The following is a 19,013-nucleotide window of genomic DNA, read 5'->3' on the forward strand; positions in this document are numbered from 1 at the left end:
CACCGAACAAGCCACACAAATGTCTGATTTGTTACGTTTGTAGCAGATAGCACCGGTCAGGGTGAATTTGTATGGAATGCGGAACAATTGTTCATTATATCAAACGCTTATTTGTAGCACGGCGTTCATACACGTACAATTACTTACTATGGATTCTGTGAGGGAATGTACGAGTGGCATCCTTGCTAATTAAAAAGTAGCTTGTTCCTAAGTTAGCTAACAGAAGATGGAAGCTAGTTTCCTAGCCTGCTTTCGTCCGTGGGAATCCCTCACTAATATTAGCTAACTTGATGGTAATGCATAGCCTTGCTAGCATCAGATGCTCTGCCATAATCCTGTCTGTTAGCTAATATATCTACAGAAAAAACTTCAGCGATGGAAGAAGTTGACAAAATTTTGATTCACGCACTCAAACAAGTCGGCACGTAAGTATTAGCAACCTTTAATTAATTGTGTACAATAGCACCTTAACCACGATTTTTTGAAATTATATGTTATTAGGTTTGTTGGTTAGCAACATGCTGTCAAACAGAAAGCGTCCATGTAGTCAGCCCGTCACATGACGTGAGTTATTGGAGGCAAAGGTTGTGAGCTAGCAGTGAAAGTGATCAAACTAACGTTATGAATGTGTGACCCACAGAGAGGTGAGTGAGGAGACGGACAGTGTCAAACAGTTCAGCAGTGAGCTCATAGTGGAGGCGGTGGTCAGATGTATCCGGGTGATCGAGCCAGGCCTGGGCAGTCCGCTGCCCACATCCCTCCCTCCAGGCATGTCTGCCCGCTTCAGGGTGGGCATGAGCCTGGCACAGGCCTGTCAGGTAAGACACTTCTGAGTTATTCAGGATGAAGGACTTCATTAGACCCTTTAGTAAGTGTTTGAACCCGAACAAAAAAGGCTCCAGTTTACTGAAACAGCAGCTCATAGCATATGACTGAATAACAATCAATACCAACAATTGGAAGTTTATTGTATAATAAGTTATATGGTTGACAGATATAAGACGCTCTTCAGTGTACACAGATAGTTCTTTGCAAGTAGACTGCCATGATGTCATTCATTGGCCTAAGGAGGGATAACAATGAGAGACTGCCACTGAAGGCAACAATGTTTGTTGATTCCTGACCTCGGAAACAGTAGTATTTAAAACTCAAAGTCCACTTACTAGGTTGTTCTGGAGCTTTCAGCCACATCTGATGGTCTTCATCATTAGATTGAATTTGCTCAGTTGTAAATGACAACTGACGAACTGAGCAAACTACATTCACAGACATGTGTTTGAAAGCCCCGGTAAAAAGCTTTTAAGTGGAGTTTGAATTAAGGTTTTTGTTAAATGAAATGTTATCTTGAAAGAAAGTCTGTGACCTCAAAAGTGTGTTCAATGAAAACCTTATTGAGTCCTTCATTCTGAGTCTTTCATGTTTCTCTTTTGCTCTTTGATTCACTTTAACAAGAATATTCAAGGACATTATCAGCACTGTTTCCATTCGGTCCGTTGTAGTGACAGACTATATACTGACCAGAAGGTTTATGATACATTTTATTTGTAGAGCACTTTCCAGGACACTTAATTAGAGGTACAGGTAGTTGTGGGCGAAGTTCTGATGTGTCTGTATGAGTACCAGCTCAATTGAAGCACCAAATCACTGCCTGTAGTTCCTCAGCAGTATTCCTAATACATCAAACTATTGATTTGCAGGACATTGGTTATAAAGGAGAGATAGGCTACCAGACATTCCTGTACAGCAATGAGCCAGAGATCCGCTCCCTGCTCATGTTCCTGGTTGAGAAGCTGCCCAGAGAAAGTGCAGAGGCCTCAGACCAGCCGACAGGTATGCAGAGCACCAGTCTATGTCCTCCACACAGTTTCATGTCACCTGTCATTGGAGAGAAAGAAATCTAGTACATGTATTGTTACATGCGCTTTAATTTGTGCCATAACCTAAGATTTATACTGTAATCTTGGTTTGTAGCTATAAGGTAATATAACACTGGTGATTACATTTGATTCAAATAAATAAGCACCCTTTATCAAGAATAACTGTACGTAACCTCAATGGTTGTTTCAGTAAGTTGTTTAACAACCAGACTGTGAGTCATAATCCTCAAGTAGAATTTGATCCCTCTTTATCCAAACAAAGGTGGGAGCTAGACAAGTGAGCAGCTTTTCTGGCAGTGTACCATTTTTTGGGGTGTCAACAACAAAAAAAGATTGATAGACAACATCTTGATCTATATATGGGTCCCTGTGTAAGTATATTGTAACGGATTAGAATGGGTGTAATGTACATGTTGATTTTAGTTAGACCAGTCGCATATAAGAAATCAGTCATCAAAATCCACCCGACAACTGTTTCATGTTGGAAGGTTTGAAAAAAGCATTGTACCATGAAGGAAAAGAGTAAGAATCAGTAACACAGTCCTACAGAAATGAAGAAATGTTGTCTCTATGGATGTTTGCATGACAAGGCATTTTGTCATGACTTATTGAAGAGTCATCCAAAGCTGTCATCTCTTCCTGTAGGTAAATCGGTGGTCCTCCAGAGAGCCATCGCTGCTGCAATCAAAGCCCAGTTGGTCGTTCCTTGGCTGCCTCCTAACTGCAGACTGCCACTGCACGGTGAAACACAAGTAAACTCTTTAAAGTTGCATTTTGATGTCTGAAAACTGCTTTAAATACATTCATACATAAAAAACATGGGGATGTGTCAAGTCTATCAGCAACAGGACTGAGAGAGTGGCCGAGCTTCATGGGTGTTGTAGTATTATTGGTCATCTGCCATACCAAACTGATGAAAAAAGTGATTTCTTAGAAATGTAATTTAAATACAAACTGGCATTTAATAATGTAATTTCGCTGTAACTGAATTATCCTGGCACTTCTAAATGGAAATTTATAGCGGCAAAACTACTTTGCATATTTATTTTATTTTACAACTTCCCAACTCTATACTACACGTATAACCACCAAACCAAAGAAAACTGTGATGCACATTATATATTTTTTTCTACATTTTTACTCTTATTTATGTTGGGTTGGGACAGTAGGTTTAATGCAGCTGAACTCTGTAAGAAACAAAGTTAAACTAAACGTTTTACTGTGTTTCTTATCAGCACAGTAAGAAATGACTTGAGTTTATGTCGGGACATTCCTAGTGATAAATGATTGTGTCTTGATTTTGTCTTTCTTCCCGGCCTCTGGATCCATGATAGTTTATGGGTGTTGTTAGATAATTCAGTTACATGTGACCTGTCAAGAGAGAGCGTGTCACTTTCTGACATGTTAATGATTTCTCCCTGTTTAGAGTCCAGGTTCATTGCACAGTTTCCACGCCCAGCCTCTCAGTTTGCCACACTGCACAAAAGGTCCAGGAAAGAATCACCTCAAAGGTAGGCCTCCTACTGCACGTGCTGCATGATTTCAGTTGACCATGGGAGTTTCCTGTTTCACCCAAGCAGCAACCTCTGGTGTTGAAAATTAAAGCCAAGGTGGAAGTGCCAAAAACTGTAGTTCCTCAAATGGCCAATGGAGGCTGGTTCCAAAAGCAAATCAATCCCCATTGACCCCCATGTTAAAATCAGGCTGCCACCTCTGAGTCTAAAAAGTGAAGTCTGGTTGTATAAAAGTCTATGAGAAAATGACTCTACTTCTCTCTTGATTTATTACCTCAGTAAATATTGTAAACATGAGTTTATGGTCTCAATCTCTAGTTTCAAGTCTTCTTCAATACAGCAATGACGGGACTACGTTCTGATTGACAGGTCGCCACCCTACCAGTGCCGTACACAGCATCTCTATGTCGCTCTTCCAAAGTCCAAATATGGTCACTTCCTTCACTGGTTGCAACGGCCAAAATGACGAACTTGAGGCTTTAAAACTGGCATCCATAAACCAATGGGTGACATCATGACGACTACGTCCTCTTCTTACAGTCTATACAGCAGAAATAAACGTGTTAACAGACTGGTACAAAAAATGGTTTTGGTCTCTAGGTATAGCTAATTCTCAAGAGAACTCTACGGGGGATGAATTATTATATGACCCGTTTAGATTTTATTAAGACTTGAAAGTTGGTATAATTGGGGGCGTTGCTGCTTTGAGTGACAGGTGGGTGCTGTCTCAGGTGGCTAGCTGCTAGCTGTCTGCTCTGCTGTTCCACCCGGCCACCTCAGCTCCACCGACTCGCCACCACTCTGCCCCTTTTTAGATTAGCCGTGTGATAACAGTGTCGTCACTGCCAAGATGACAAATGACGTCACAGAGACTACGTCCATATTTCATACACTCTATGGTTTCACCATGGTCCTACTGATTTGTTTTTGTCATTATTGGGGTCTAAAATGTCCAAATTTGCAGCAACTTAAGTAATTATTCATAATGGCCTGTTTGTTGAACAGTGTTCAAAGAACTCCATAATTATATGTTGCAAAGTATTAGTTTCAGTTAGTTTCATAATCTTCAATGGTTTTAATGCAGATTGTCTGATGGAGCAGGAATGTGAGCTGACTGTTTTCATGGGAATTGTGCACGGAGAGAGCAGAGCTTTGAAAAACAAGCTGACAATGCTTCACAGATGTGCTACTGTTCAGTTCACTCTGTCTGGTGAAATCACTGTTTGTGTGTGTGTGCCCTGTGATTTCAGAGGTGCAGGACTACCAGCGAGACATTCTTCCCCCTGTGACCGCTCAGCCGTCCCATCATGCTTCTGTGGTGGCGTCCATTCTAGAGCAGCACACGGCTGAGCTGAGTGCTGCTCAGGAGTGGGACAACGAGTGGAACAGTCAAGGACTTTTGTCTCGTCTCACACCACAGGTACATCCTTATTTACATTTCACACAATTCTGTCTGTTACCGCTGTGCTTTTGAGGCTCTGAACATGCATCGGCTGTCGTGCTGATGATTATGTTTATTACAGACCATGTTAAATGAGTTTGTCTTATTGTTGAACAGGAGTATTGCTCCAGGAAACTCACCCGGCTGCGTAAACGCATCGAGGAGCAGCTGCGTTCTGCTGAAAGTGCCTTTGGTGGCCCTCGCTCCACCTCTGACCTGTCTGACCTACTGCAGGCCTTCAGAGGCTCCACCCCCTCAGACCACATCCTGACCAAGGGCACCCACTTCACCCACACACAGAAGTTCACCTTCACACAGGTGAGGACCACGCTGCACATCATGCTTTAAAACAAACCTATCTGCAGTAAGACGTGTGTGTGTGTGTGTGTGTGTGTGTGTGTGTGTGTGTGTGTGTGTGTGTGTGTGTGTGTGTGTGTGTGTGTGTGTGTGTGTGTGTGTGTGTGTGTGTGTGTGTGTGTGTGTGTGTGTGTGTGTGTGTGTGTGTGGTGTAAAAATTAAACAAGAAAGTATGCTTTACATTTTGTACTACCATGTCATTTGCAAGTGCCTTCATCATTTCAAGTGTTGATTGTAAAAAGAAATGTCCGTCCAGCAGCAGGCGGCAGCAGTAACCAGGCCCTCCATCACTGCTGGCCCTCAGTCAGAGAGTGACATCCAGCTCTGTCAGCAGGAGGAGCAGCTTTCCCTCCAGCAGCAGTTCCAGCAGCTCTGCAGTGATGTTGAACAGCTAGCGGCAGACATGAAGCACATGAGTGTCACTAATGCACAGGTAACACACACAGAGAATGACGTAGCCTTGACATGATGTGTAAGCTAATGGCCCGGCTGTTTGCTCTTCTAAACCAGCAAATCTTGAATATGCTGGTATTTGTTTTATATCTTGATCAGATTCTGGCTTCCAACTGTGAATCCGAGCATTCACTCAAACACAGTCAGAAACTGGTCGAAACTTTTGGCAAGGCAAGTTTATTTGTATAGCACATTTCAACAACAAGGTAATTCAAAGTGCTTCACATAAAACCATTAAAATCATCAAAACATAAGGCAAAAGAAAAGGAGATTCAAAAACAATTAAGAACATTCATTAAAACATTAAAAACAGTGCAAGAAATAAAATGCAGTAGTAAAATGCAGAAATGCAGGAAATTGATTAATATATGAATTGAATGTGGTTCAATTAAAGGCAGCAGCAAACAGAAAAGTCTTCAATCTTGATTTAAATGAGCTGAGGGTCTCAGCAGACCTGCAGCTTTCTGGGACTTTGTTCCAGATATGTGGAGCAGAAAAACTGAACGCTGCTTCTCCATGTTTAGTTCTGACTCTGGGAACAGAAAGTAGACCGGTCCCAGACGACCTGAGGGGTCGGGATGGTTCATAAGGTAGCAGCAGATCAGAGATGTATTTTGGCCCTAAACCATTCAGTGCTTTGTAAACCAACAGCAGCATTTTAAAGTCAATTCGTTGTTGGACAGGAAGCTAGTGCAAAGACCTCAGAACTGGAGTGATGTGATCCACCCTCCTGGTCTTAGTGAGGACTCGAGCTGCAGCGTTCTGAATCAGCTGCAGCTTTCTGACGGACTTTTTACAGAGACCTGTAAACACACCGTTACAGTAGTCCAGTCTGCTGAAGATAAATGCGTGGACAAGTTTTTCCAAATCCTGTTGAGACATAAGTCCTCTCATCCTTGATATATTCTTCAGGTGATAGTAGGCTGATTTTGTAATTGTCTTGATATGGCTGTTCAGGTTGAGGTCTGAATCCACAACTACACCTAGATTTCTGGCTTGGTTTGTGGGTTTTAACATCAGTGATTGAAGCTGAGCGGTGATTTTCAATTGTTCGTCCTTGGTACCAAAAACAATTACTTCTGTTTTATCTTTGTTTAATTGAAGAAAATTCTGGCACATCCAGTTGTTGATTTGTTCAATGCAGTTACCCAGCCCTTGTATGGGATTATAGTCCCCTGGTGACATAGTTATGTAGATTTGTGTGTCGTCTGCATATTTATGATAACACACTTTGTTGTTTTCCATAATCTGAGCTAGTGGAAGCATGTAGATGTTGAACAGAGGAGGCCCCAGTATTGAGCCTTGGGGAACACCACATGTCATTTTAGTCAGCACTGATGTCTAATCAGCTACAGACACAAAGTATTCTCGGTCCTTCAAGTAGGATTCAAACCAGTTAAGTGCTGTGCCAGAGAGTCCCACCCAGATGTTTAGTCTTTCTAGGAGTATGGCATGGTCGACCGTGTCAAATGCAGCACTGAGATCTAGTAACACTAAGACTGAACTTCTGCCATTGTCTATGTTTAAATGGATGTTGTTGAAAACCTTAACAAGAGCAGTTTCAGTGCTGTGGTGCTGTCGAAAGCCTGACTGGAAAACATCAAAGCAGTTATTTACGGCCAAGAAGTTGGTCAGCTGTTGGAAAACCGCTTTTTCAATTATTTTACTTAAAAATGGGAAGTTTGATATTGGCCTATAATTTTTCATCGTTGAGGAGTCTAAACTAGCCTTCTTTAGGAGTAGTTTAATAACTGCAGTTTTTAGGGCTTGTGGGAAGACACCTGAGAGAAGGGATGTGTTTACAATTTGTAAAAGATCAGTGCTCATGCAGTTTGAAATATTTTTGAAAAAGTGTGTTGGTAGAATATCCAAGCAGCAGGAGGATGACTTCAGATGTTGTATAATGTCTTCTAGGCTTCTAAGGTTGATTGAATGAAATTGTGTCATGATATTTGAATGGATGTTAGATCGGGACAACACATATCCTGTGGTTGATGTGGAGGCACTGACTGCTTGTCTAATTTTCTGAATTTTGTCAGTAAAAAAGGTGGCAAATTGATTGCATGCCCAGGTGGATTGGAGTTCAGCAGCTACCGACACTGGAGGGTTTGTTAGCCTGTCGACGGTAGCAAATAAGGCGCCTGTATTGTTCTTGTTTTTGGTTATGATGTCAGAGAAGAATGACTGCCTTGCATTTCTAAGTTCCAAATTATAATTGCGAAGTCTCTCTTTATAGATGTCACAGTGAACCTGGAGATTAGTTTTTCACCACCTGCGCTCAGCTTTCCGACACTCTCGTTTCTCTATTTTGACCAACGTAGCATTTCTCCAAGGAGATCTTTGCTTACCCGAGACAACCTTCACTTTAGTGGGTGCAATGGCATCAATAATATTTTTAACTTTAGAATTGAAGCCATCTACAAGCTCATTGACTGAGAGGCAAGAGAGGGCTGGTGTGGAGGAGAACTTCTGAATAAATAGTTCACTGGTGTTTTCAGAGATGTAACGCTTTGTCACAACCTTGGTTTGGACATTTGTGTGCAAGGAGATTGCACTCTCAAGGAAAACACAGAAATGATCAGAGAGTGCAACATCAGTCACAGCGACCTTGGAAATGTTTACACCTTTGGTGATGATTAGGTCCAGAGTGTGCCCCCTGTTGTGGGTGGGTCCTGTCACATGCTGAGTCAGATCATAGTTATCAAGGACACCACATAGTTCTATAGACTCTCTGTCCTGGGGATTATCAACATGGATATTAAAATCACCAACAATAACAACACAGTCAAAATCAATACAGATTACAGACAGCAGTTCAGTAAACTCATCAAAGAAGGTTGCACAGTATTTAGGTGGTCTGTAAATGTTTAGGAATAAAGCTTGCGAGGAATTCAGAGCCACATATTCAAAAGAAGTAAAATGACCAAAGGACATCTGCTTGCATTGAAGAGAATCATTAAATAAAACAGCAACTCTACCTCCTTTCTTATGCGCTCTTGTTTCACTCATGAAACTGAAGTTGTGAGGTGTTGATTCAATAAGAACAGCTGCACTGTTATCTTGATTTAACCAAGTTTCAGTTACAAACAAAATGTCCAGTTTGTGCCTAACAATAAAATCATTGATTAAAAATGTTTTTCCTGACAGAGACCTGACATTTAATAAAGCTAAGTTGAATGTGGTTAAAGCTTTCTTTGCCCAATTTATTTGGACAGGCTGACGAGGAATGTATGTTAAGTTTGATAAGTTAGCATATTGTTTCTTCGCAGCCTCACCTTTCTTTTTCTATAAACTTGCAAGACAGGAATTGAAGCGGCTAGCTGCATACAGGGCCGACTTCTCCTGGAGAGAGTCATTGGTGTCATTAGCCTGTAGCCTGGACCCAGAAGATATCAATTGTGGTACCGTTGAGGAGTGGGGCGGGGAGTGTGTTTGGTTCCAGCAATGACCAGCTCTTTCATGTGGTCAGTGAACTCCAGGTGGGGGGAGGATGGGGAGAGTGTGAGAGAGGAAAGGGACCTGGATGGAATTTGGGGGGTGGAAGTAGGTGCTGGGGAGGGAGGTAAAGACTCCGCGTCTAGGAAGGGTGGAGAAAGTGGGAGATCGGAGGCGGTCCCTGATGATGAGGTTGGAGACTCCTCCTTTTGACTGTCGTTAGGCAGGGGCATCCTTCCCGTAAGGTCTCCATGGCGATGCTGTGTGGTTATCTCTTGTTTAGACTCCTCTTGTATCTTGTCCTTGGCAGTAGGGACAGACGGGTGACGCAGGTAGAAAAATAGGTGAGAGGGAAACAGTTTTACCCCTGACTTGTTTAGGCAAACTCCATGCGCTGTAAAAAGATGTCTGCGCTCCCAGAAAAGGTAGAAATTGTTGATAAAATGTACTGAATGGTCAGCACATGCAGTTGACAGCCATTCGTTCAGTGCAAACAGCCTGCTGAATCCTTCATCTCCTCCTCTGACTGGTGGAAGAGGGCCACTGATGAACACCTCAGCCTTGACAGAGCTGACTGTGTTTAACAGATCAATAAAGTCTCGCTTCAGAACTTCAGACTGTTGTTTCACAATATCACAGCTTCCTGTATGCACGATGATGTTTTTCGCTGTGGGATGGCGAGCAGTTTCATGTCGAAACTAGTTCCGACATGAAACTGCTTCCAACAAGGTCTGTGGATTATCTTGAGTTACCAGGTCATGATTTCTGGAAAGAGACATTGCTGTTGAGTTTCTCAAATGTTAATTTTGGCGCTTTGAGCACCACAAGTTGAAAGCCATCTAGTTCCATTATAGTGGAGAGAAGGCAGACATCTCTACGGCCGATACCTCCAACACTAGGAACTCACACCAAAACAAATTGATGAACAACACTACAGGTAAGAGGGAAATGTGTATTTTAGATGTTGGGGTGCACTGTCCCTTTTAAGGGAAAGGAGTTTGCACTGATTTATTGGATTATTGCCTTAAATGTGTGATGCGTTATATGTCCAGGTGTTGGATGAGCTGAAGCAGAGAGCTCTGGGGAACTCTGAAAACGAGGAGAAGATGCAGGTGAAGAAGAAAACAATCGACTTGCTGCCAGATGCAGACAACAACTTGCTGACGCTTCAGGTAAGAGGGCTGAGTGAGATCTCTGAACACTGCTGGCTGGAGACCAGTTATCAAACCCAGCAGACCACACAGATGTAGTGGAAACAGCGTCGGAAATACACGAGTGCAAAGGGCAAAAATGCCCCTAAGAAATATCATTTTGCCCCCGATATCACTAGGAGAGGGGCGAACAATGCCCCCGAACTTTCTAAACAAATAAAAAAACGGAGCGGTTCTTAATCAGACCTACTGCGAGACTGCGGTCAACTCAGCACACTTCAATTGTAGTGCACCTATGCTGAAATCCACGGTAAACTCATTCAAACGGCGCAGATCGGGAGCGAGCGACGGACTTTGAAAGTTAACGGAAAGATCAACGTGAGACAACATCCGGTTTCTTCAGACGCACATCCGGTTTTCAGAATAAGATGCCAACAAAGTATAACTGTTGCATAATGGAAATTAGATTAAATTAATTATATTCACATTAAGTATAAAACATGCTACCTGCATCTCGTGAATTAAAGGGAAAATACACCTAAAGTGTCTTTATTCTTTGATTTGGGGGTTGCTGTAAATCAGGGGTGTCCAAACTACGGCCCGCGGGCCAAGTACGGCCCGCGGTCCATTTTTAATTGGCCCGCAGCAACTTCTAAAAATATAATGTAATATGGAACACTTGAAACTTGCGCTTGACTGTATTGTACTTCTTAGTTTCACCACTAGGTGGAGATACTGTGTTGAACAAGGCAGCTTCTCCACAAAATAAGAGCAATCAAAGAAGCGTTTAGCCCTGGATGATGACACGTCCTACACTGGTGCCGAGCGAGAACAGAAAGTTAAATGGCAGTTAGCTCAATAAGAGTGTTTTTTTCCGTGCAAACGAAACACAAGAAAAAGTCACAACAGCAGCCACGAGGTAGCTCAACTCATTGCCCGCCACGGGAAACCTTTCTCAGATGGTGACTTCATAAAACAGTGCCTCACTAAAGTCGCAAGTGCCCGGAATAAATGCAGGAATTCAACAACGTTAGCGTGTCCAGAAACACAGTTGTGCAGCGAATCGAAGACTTGCCAGCTAACCTAAACCATCAAGTGTCAGATAAAGTGCGTGCTTTTGCGTTTTACTCCATTGCATATGATGAGAGCACAGATGCCACAGACACCGCACAGCTGTTCATTTGTTTGCGGGGAGTTACGATCATTTCTGCATTAGGAGCTGCTTGATTTTAGGAGTCTAAAGAGCACAACAACAGGTAAGGACATGTTTGAAGCTGTGTCAGATGCAATTGACAAGATGGGACAAGCTGTGTGGAGTTATAACAGATAGGGCTCCAGCTATGAACGGCGAGCGGAGGTGAGGCTATTAAAATGCAGCGTATCACCCACCAACAAGCCCTCTGTGCTCAGACAGTCCAGCCCGGCGATGTGATGAACACGGTTGTGAAAACTGTCAACATAATTCGAGCATGAGGGCACTCTACGCAACTTCAATGTTGCACACTTCCCCACGCAGTCCGAAGTCAAATGTGCTTTTCCAAAGGCCAACCTTTCTGCTAAAAGGGGGAAATACGTGTCCGTGATAACGTCTCTCATGACAGAGCTCAGTCAGTGCTTACGTGGCGGCTGGTCAATAGAGGGCGATAGGGCGCCGCCCCACCTTGAGCCACAACAAATAAAATAAAATGAATAATAATAATAATAATAAACTATACAAATAGTCAATATTTGTGTTTTTGAAATATGGAATCATCCAGTAATATGTGTAAAATATGATATCTGCGGTAAATATATGCTTTTCCTGCATGTCCTCTCTGCGTGTGCACGTCTCAGCAGCTCTGGAGAAACTGCCCAAAAGAGCAGTGACGCAGTTTAGCCAATTGCTGATTAAAGATATAAATGTGTGACATACAATTTAGCCAATCAGCGCCCTCAAATAGATTCAGCTTGGGGCAGAATCGATTCTGCCCCAAGCTGCGCGTTCCCGTCCGGATGAGTCTCTACAGGCGGGCGCGAGCTCCAGCGCGAGCACTACTCCTCCAAGACCCGTTTGAGAGGAGAACTTTGAGGAGAAACTGCAGTGCTGATATCAGATCAGCCTGACCTCACAATCAGACAGCAGACTAGCAGGAAAGGGAAGCAGTACATGAAGCTACTAGCTGTAAATAAGATGTCCTGACATGTTTGTCAAAGTGTTATTTTCTGCTTTTTTTCATGTTGGAATAAATGTTAAATGTTTAACTGCAAAGTAGCAATACGTGTTTGATACCTTCATTTATTTAGCATTAAATCATACTGGGATGTTTGCTGAAATTGATTGGATGTGGCACAGCCCTACCTAGAACATGTTCCACCAGCTGCCATGGCTTTCAATATGTTTCTCTCATTGAGAGAGACATCGAGCTGTTCTCAACTCCCTTCTATTTGAATAATGAGTCTGTTCGGCTCAACATACGTGAGCAAACATCTCTGTTAAATCTGAACAAAAGCACATTGAGAACCAAATTTGATTGATTTTGCTCACTTTAACACACTAGGGGTGAGGCGATCGGACCTGAGTGGCCCAGCCCTTGGTATATTTTTCTGTATGTGGCCCTCAGTGAAAAAAGTTTGGACACCCCTGCTGTAAATGAATAAATTGACAGTCAATTAAGATATTTTACGAAGCAAAAACTCTGAATTGAATTTGGAACTTCAAATAGCACATTTTTTAATTTTTAAGGTGCTATAAAATAGTTTTTCTCAAAAATTCCACACAATGACTAATGCATAAGTTCAGGACAAAAATGGGTAATATCACAATATTTGAGGTGCTACAAAAATATCTTTCTCAATAATTCCATACAATGACTGATGTATATGTAATCAAGGCATCGTTGACTTAATAATTGTTAATAGTTGCTTAAAAAATGTAATAACAATAAATAACCACAAAGAAATAAGAATAAAATTGAATATGATTGTCTGATTTATGTTTGTTTTTTGTTAAAGAAAACACTTTGAATCTGTAGACTACTGCCTAATAGTCTTATTGCCATTTGATGACAATTGCTCATATACTGTAAGCCTAATAAGTATATTTAATATTTTGAACAAAGGTTAAATGTTATTTCTCAAGTTTCACAAAGTGCCCCCAATTTTTTGAAAATGCCCCTGGATTTCAGTCAGTGGGGGCAAAAATTGCCCCAAAAAAAGATGTAAATTTCCTACCCTGAGTGGAAACCTGTATGTTTCTTTCTCCAGGCTCTGGTGGAGGCCAGTGCCAAGCAGGTGGTGAACCTGGCCTCTCAGTGGGAGAAGCACCGCGTTCCACTCATCGACGAGCACCGCAGACTCAAAGAAATCTGCAGCAACCAAGATGTAAGTGGGGCCCTTCAACAGATTTGTGTCTTCATTTGCTCCAGTTTTTGTTTCTGATCATTTGTCTCCATTTTCCTCAGCTGGAGTCATCCAGAAAGCTGTCTGAAATCAAGTCTCTGCATGATAAGATCCGTGTGTCTACAGAGGAGGCCAAGAAGAAGGAAGAAATCTACAAACAACTGGTTATGAACTGAATTTACATTCTTTTGAGAACTAGCCAAGAACCTTTAGTTTCTTTCTAGCACAGGTGTATTTTTTACATTTTGACACAGGCTTGTTTTTACGTTAATTAAGCTGCATTAGCACTTGTGTTCCGGCACCGTGCTGAATGTGCTAAATACGCGTGTGACTGTTTGTATTGTGTCTGTTCTTTTCCAACGTAGGTAACAGAGTTAGAAAATCTTCCTCAGGATGCGTCTCGGTCAGCATACACTCAGAGGATCCTAGAGATTGTCAGCAACATCAAGAAGCAGAAGGAGGAAATTACCAAGGTACGGTATATTTTATAGGAAATTACAAGACATAACTGTAAATGTCTACAAAATAAAGTAAGCAAGCAAATGCGCAGCTAGTTTTAATAGATCCTGTTTGTAAGCAGACAGGTGGAGTTCTGTCAGGCCGCATGTTTTCTGACAACTTTGATTTATATGCAGTCAGTGAAAAGTCTGTCTGATGTAAACTGTTGTATAGCCTGAGCTACTGTAAGCTATTTTATTGAGTTTCTATGTAAGAATGGAAGGAGTGGATCTGGTCTGTCCTTGGTTGAAAGGACTAATAAAGTTTGTCTTCTTGGTTTGGACTTCCTGTTGGTGTACACTATAGTGTATGATTTAAATGTATCACAACGTGATTGGTTGATTCCTTCATTCACGGTGCGAAAGCTCAGAAAATGAACCTCACTTCGAAAAACTTTGGCTTTAGTTCTGTGTGAAAGTATTCATGACAAAAACAACAGTTCGGTGTGTAAAATCCTTCATGGCCAGCAAACGGCAACCGTTTGAAGGGAACTCCATTCATGTCAGTGAGGTTCCTGCATCAGTGGGTCTGAGCTTTGTGTGTGCTGTGTACCAGCTGTTACATCCCCCCCATCACCACTGTGCTCACTTTCCTTGCAGATTTTGTCGGACACTAAGGAGCTCCAGAAAGAGATCAACAGCCTGACAGGAAAACTGGACAGAACCTTTGCTGTCACTGATGAGCTGGTCTTCAAGGTAGCAGAATCTATTTTTCAGTACTTGTTGCATTCAAGTGTCTGTGTGCTCTTTAATCCCGAGGATTTTTGAAATTGTTTTCAACATGTAAGAATGTGTTTTGTTGAACAAATTTTTCATGTTTTAATTTGTTTTTTTTGTCATTTGAAGGACGCCAAAAAAGATGAATCTGTCCGCAAATCTTACAAGTACCTGGCAGCCCTGCATGAAGTATGTCATCATTGTCTGACTCTTCTTCTTATCTGTTGCTCCTATCAGAGAATGTGTTACATGTCATCTCTCCATCTTACATTCTTTAATAGAACTGTAATCAGTTGATCCAAACCATCGAGGACACCGGTACAATCTTGAGAGAGATTCGAGATCTAGAGGAGCAGGTAGGATTTCCACTTCCTCACTCTGTACACTCACACTTTTTTGGGTTACACAGAGTCAGATGAGAAGATCATTATCACTTTCATCTTTGTGTCATCTTTGTGACCGGAGCTAGCCTAGTTCAGCATCAGGACTGGGAGCAGCCCATCTTGTTGACATATATAACATGTGTATTTAACAAATCTAGAAAGACAAATTACTTTTGTTCTTGCAGTAGAAACACAAAAGTAAGTGCCAGCATACACAAGCATACTGCTACAACTGTAAGAATCTCAGTCTTAAGGTTTTAGTAGTGTCTTAGTGATGGGTTTTATAAGCCGTCCATTTTTCATATACCGGTAACGCATGAGTCTTTCCATATCGCATACCTCTTCAACAATGTCCAGCCATTGTCTCAGAGGGGGTCCTTTTTGGGCCATTACCTTCTTGGTTGCTGCTAATAGAACTTAACCTCTTTTCCTCACTTTAAATAAGTTGCTCTGATGTCCTTGGAGGATAAAGATATGTGTTAAAAACTGCAAAAACATTTTATATTTTTATTCTCCACTCATCTAGTTAAATCTGTTAACCAACTTCAGTTCTGATTATAACTACAAAATATGAATTACACAATGTGTGTTATAAAAAAACAAACACGAACATTTAATTATTTTCCATCTACTAAATTCGAGGGGAAATAGATTTTCTTTTATACATTCTGGGTTTGTCAGTGATTAGCAACAACATTGGTTTTCATGCATTTCATCAAATAAAACTTTCACCCTTTCCAACATGTATGCCATGGATTAACACAGCCACTAATGTACCTAGTGAGACTCAAGGGCTAAAGAAGACATCTGTCCTATTGTAGTATCATTTCTCATGTCAGGTTGCCTAAATATAGCACAACACGTCTTTCAACTCTTCAATACATCATCACCATAAACTCTACCAACATGCAGAGATGGGCATGGGCTATTACTTGTATTTGAAATACGTATTTCAATTACTTTTGAGTATTTTGTAATTTGTATTTGATAGGGCCGATAAAAATCTAAAGTAATTTGTAGCAAAATACTTTAGAGTGGAGTCATTTTGTATTTAAAATACTGAAAATACTTCACGAATCAAAAAACAGTTCATAAGTTCAGTCTTCAGATCTTCAAGTTCAGCAGATTGTCTGTCAATGTAACTTTTATCTGAGTGTGACAGATGTCAACTAGCTTGATAATTTATGTCTGGGTGTGGCTACATAGCCTATTGTACATACATGGTGATGGTTATAATATCAAGCTAGCGATCGATGCTAACATGCTAATGACGCTAGCATGCTGTCTAGGCTAGTGCATAGCCAGTGTTTAGCAAGTTAACTTATCAGTCGAGTAGCTAGCTACAGGAAGAGGGAGATTGGGAGCTTGTATGTTCATGATGACCTTATCAAGAGACGTCTCACCATCTAATCTTGCACTGTATTATAAGTGATGCTGTATCTTCTCAATGTGAATGTCATAATGCCATATCAATTACTGGCAGATAGTATAGTTCAGTTAGCCAGGCTATGACAGTAGATGTCAATTTGTTAAAAAAAACATTAAATATCCAATATATTTTATTTAAAAGGCATATTACGAAAGTATTCTTAGTTTTATTACTTCATACATTCTACAGTTGGCCAGGTGGACAACATGTCTCAGCAAGATGATGTTCAAGAAGGACCATCAACAAGCACAGATGTGCTTAGTTACACTGACATTCTGTGACTGTTCTTCCTTTTAGTGGGCTTCACCAGAGCTTTGTGTACATTATAAAGCCCAAACCTGAATGCTCTGCTATACCAAATTGTGAAAAATGGAAAATCCAGAAAAAAAGTATTTCCTATATTTTAAATACAAAATACATGTATTGTATTTTGTTACATTTTCTGGCACCAGTATTTTGTATTTTATTTTGATACATTTATTTGAGGGGTATTTTGTTTCAAAATATATTTTGATGTATCTTTGCCCATCTCTGCCAACATGTCACAATCACTGGGAAATCTGGTTTCAACTCGTTTTCAAAAAGAATCTCTGATTTCCAGATATCTGAAGAAAAAGCATGGACAGCTTTTGATTTCACTCCTGTCACTTATAGTCCCACGTGGCCATAGTTCTAACATGTGATTAAGGATCTGAACTTTATACCAGCCATTCAACTGTGAACTTTTACCTTCTTCTCCAAATTATATTTCCTAACCACTGTACACCAGAGCTCCAAAGATTTCCGTATTAGTTGTAAGCTAGTCCAAACATGTCTTGAACCTGAATATCACTGAACTGGACACAGAGATGGAATTGTCCCCAAATTGATTCTTTAAAAAAAAAAAAAAAAAAAAAATGCAGCAGCATGTTCAGAGATTTACTGGACAATGAATTTTTCAATGGCATCTTGAATTGTCCACAGATTGAGACAGAAAATGGTAGTAAAACTGTGGCTAACCTGGAGAGGATTTTGGAAGACTACAAGGCGATTCGACAGGAGAACTCAGCTCTTGCTGCCAAAGTCAGAGAAGGCTGAAAGAAGCTCTGGTTTACTCCGCTCTGCCTGCTGAGGTGAAAGTTGTGGTGAAAACCTGGATCCCTCTGGACCGGAATGGGACTGAAAACAGCACTCCAGTTTTCACACTGACGAGACCGTTGTTAATAAACACCGCCCTCTGTTGCCATTGGAGACCTGCTTTTCTTTAGAAAGGCAAGCTGACTTTGGAACCATGGAGTTAACCTGGCATTTTTAATGCACAACCTGTATAAATGGATGAAGACGACAACTAGTGTTTCATTTCAAACTGATTTCTCCGGCTGGACTGAGGGCCTGTTCGCTGGTCTGATTGCTCTGTACTTAAAGGAAACAACAGTGGACAGCAGAGGGTGCTGTCAGACCTTCTCTGTGCTAATGTAAAGTCATTCATATTGATATATGAAATGTTTTCATAAGATATCCTGATTAAACTAAAATCTTTGTTCAGGAATTTTTAATATGGGAATTATTCCACCATTTTCATACATTAGCAGTTCCTTCATTGTGATGATTATATTTGATCAGATTCAGTTGAGTGAATGGCATTTGAATGTAGTCCAGCCCCATCAGCAAAGTATTGTTGTGTATATGGTACCAGCTTGAATAAAGATGCCTTACAAACTTGAAGAGCAGTGCTTGTCAGCCTTAAGAAGATGCCGGTCATGAGTGCACCTACTGTTACTGACATCATCTACACCTCATTGCTCCGTTGCACTTTTAACACCAATGTAGGCAAATATTTAGGTTGTAATGGATTGAAGACTATTTAAATTTATTTGCTAATATTTAGCAGCACAAGGTAAAACAACCTTGTGCTGCTGGGAGGTACTCCCTGAGTTTATGTTCAGGACCTGCTGTTGACATTTGAAAACTCAAGTTAGAACAAAGTGATGGCAAAAAGAAGTATGCCACACTTTAACTGTCAAATGCCTATTTAGTGTTTAATGTCGCTGTTCTATTGGCATATGGTCTGTCAGTCAATCCTCCCCATAAGCATAAACTAATTGTTAAATGGTAATGCTTGGATTACAAATAGATTAGCACCTTTCTGACATTAGCGGACAAAGAGCTTTTATAATTTGTCGCATTCTGTGGCTGCAGGCATTCCATGCGAGGTGCTAGCCTTGTCATTGGGGAAAATTTGGGGTTCAGTGTCTCACTCGAGGACAATAATTTGACATGGACAGAAAGGTGATAGGACCATCAAAACCACTTAATGTGTCATGCCAGGTCACCCCTGAGCAGGAGGCAATGGGACCCTCCTATATATTATGCTATAGTGTCAGCTCTCATTCAGAACAACT

The 19,013-nt window shown here is 41.1% G+C and overlaps 1 protein-coding gene across 3 annotated transcripts; it reads left to right on the forward strand.

Annotated features, from left to right (window-relative positions):
* The first annotated feature begins 30 nt into the window (after window positions 1–30).
* ccdc22 (CCC complex scaffolding subunit CCDC22) lies at window positions 31–18,336 on the forward strand. Of its 3 annotated transcripts, none has more exons than XM_079272812.1 (16): window positions 31–425; window positions 641–818; window positions 1,698–1,830; window positions 2,523–2,629; window positions 3,304–3,388; window positions 4,642–4,811; window positions 4,950–5,150; window positions 5,446–5,622; window positions 10,130–10,249; window positions 13,472–13,588; window positions 13,669–13,770; window positions 13,972–14,079; window positions 14,704–14,799; window positions 14,950–15,009; window positions 15,102–15,176; window positions 17,596–18,336. In XM_079272812.1, the coding sequence occupies exons 1-16, from the start codon at window positions 376–378 to the stop codon at window positions 17,707–17,709; spliced, it is 1,893 nt and encodes a 630-aa protein (XP_079128938.1). In that variant the 5' UTR covers window positions 31–375; the 3' UTR covers window positions 17,710–18,336. The 3 variants fall into 3 exon arrangements, with proteins under 3 accessions (XP_079128938.1, XP_079128939.1, XP_079128940.1); XM_079272813.1 differs by having other exon boundaries at window positions 5,449–5,622; XM_079272814.1 differs by lacking the exon at window positions 31–425 and having other exon boundaries at window positions 680–818; window positions 2,523–2,618.
* Window positions 18,337–19,013: the final 677 nt, after the last annotated feature.

The sequence above is a fragment of the Melanostigma gelatinosum genome (genome assembly GCF_949748355.1).
Source record: "Melanostigma gelatinosum genome assembly, chromosome: 8".
In the NCBI taxonomy this organism is placed as follows: Eukaryota; Metazoa; Chordata; class Actinopteri; order Perciformes; family Zoarcidae; genus Melanostigma; species Melanostigma gelatinosum.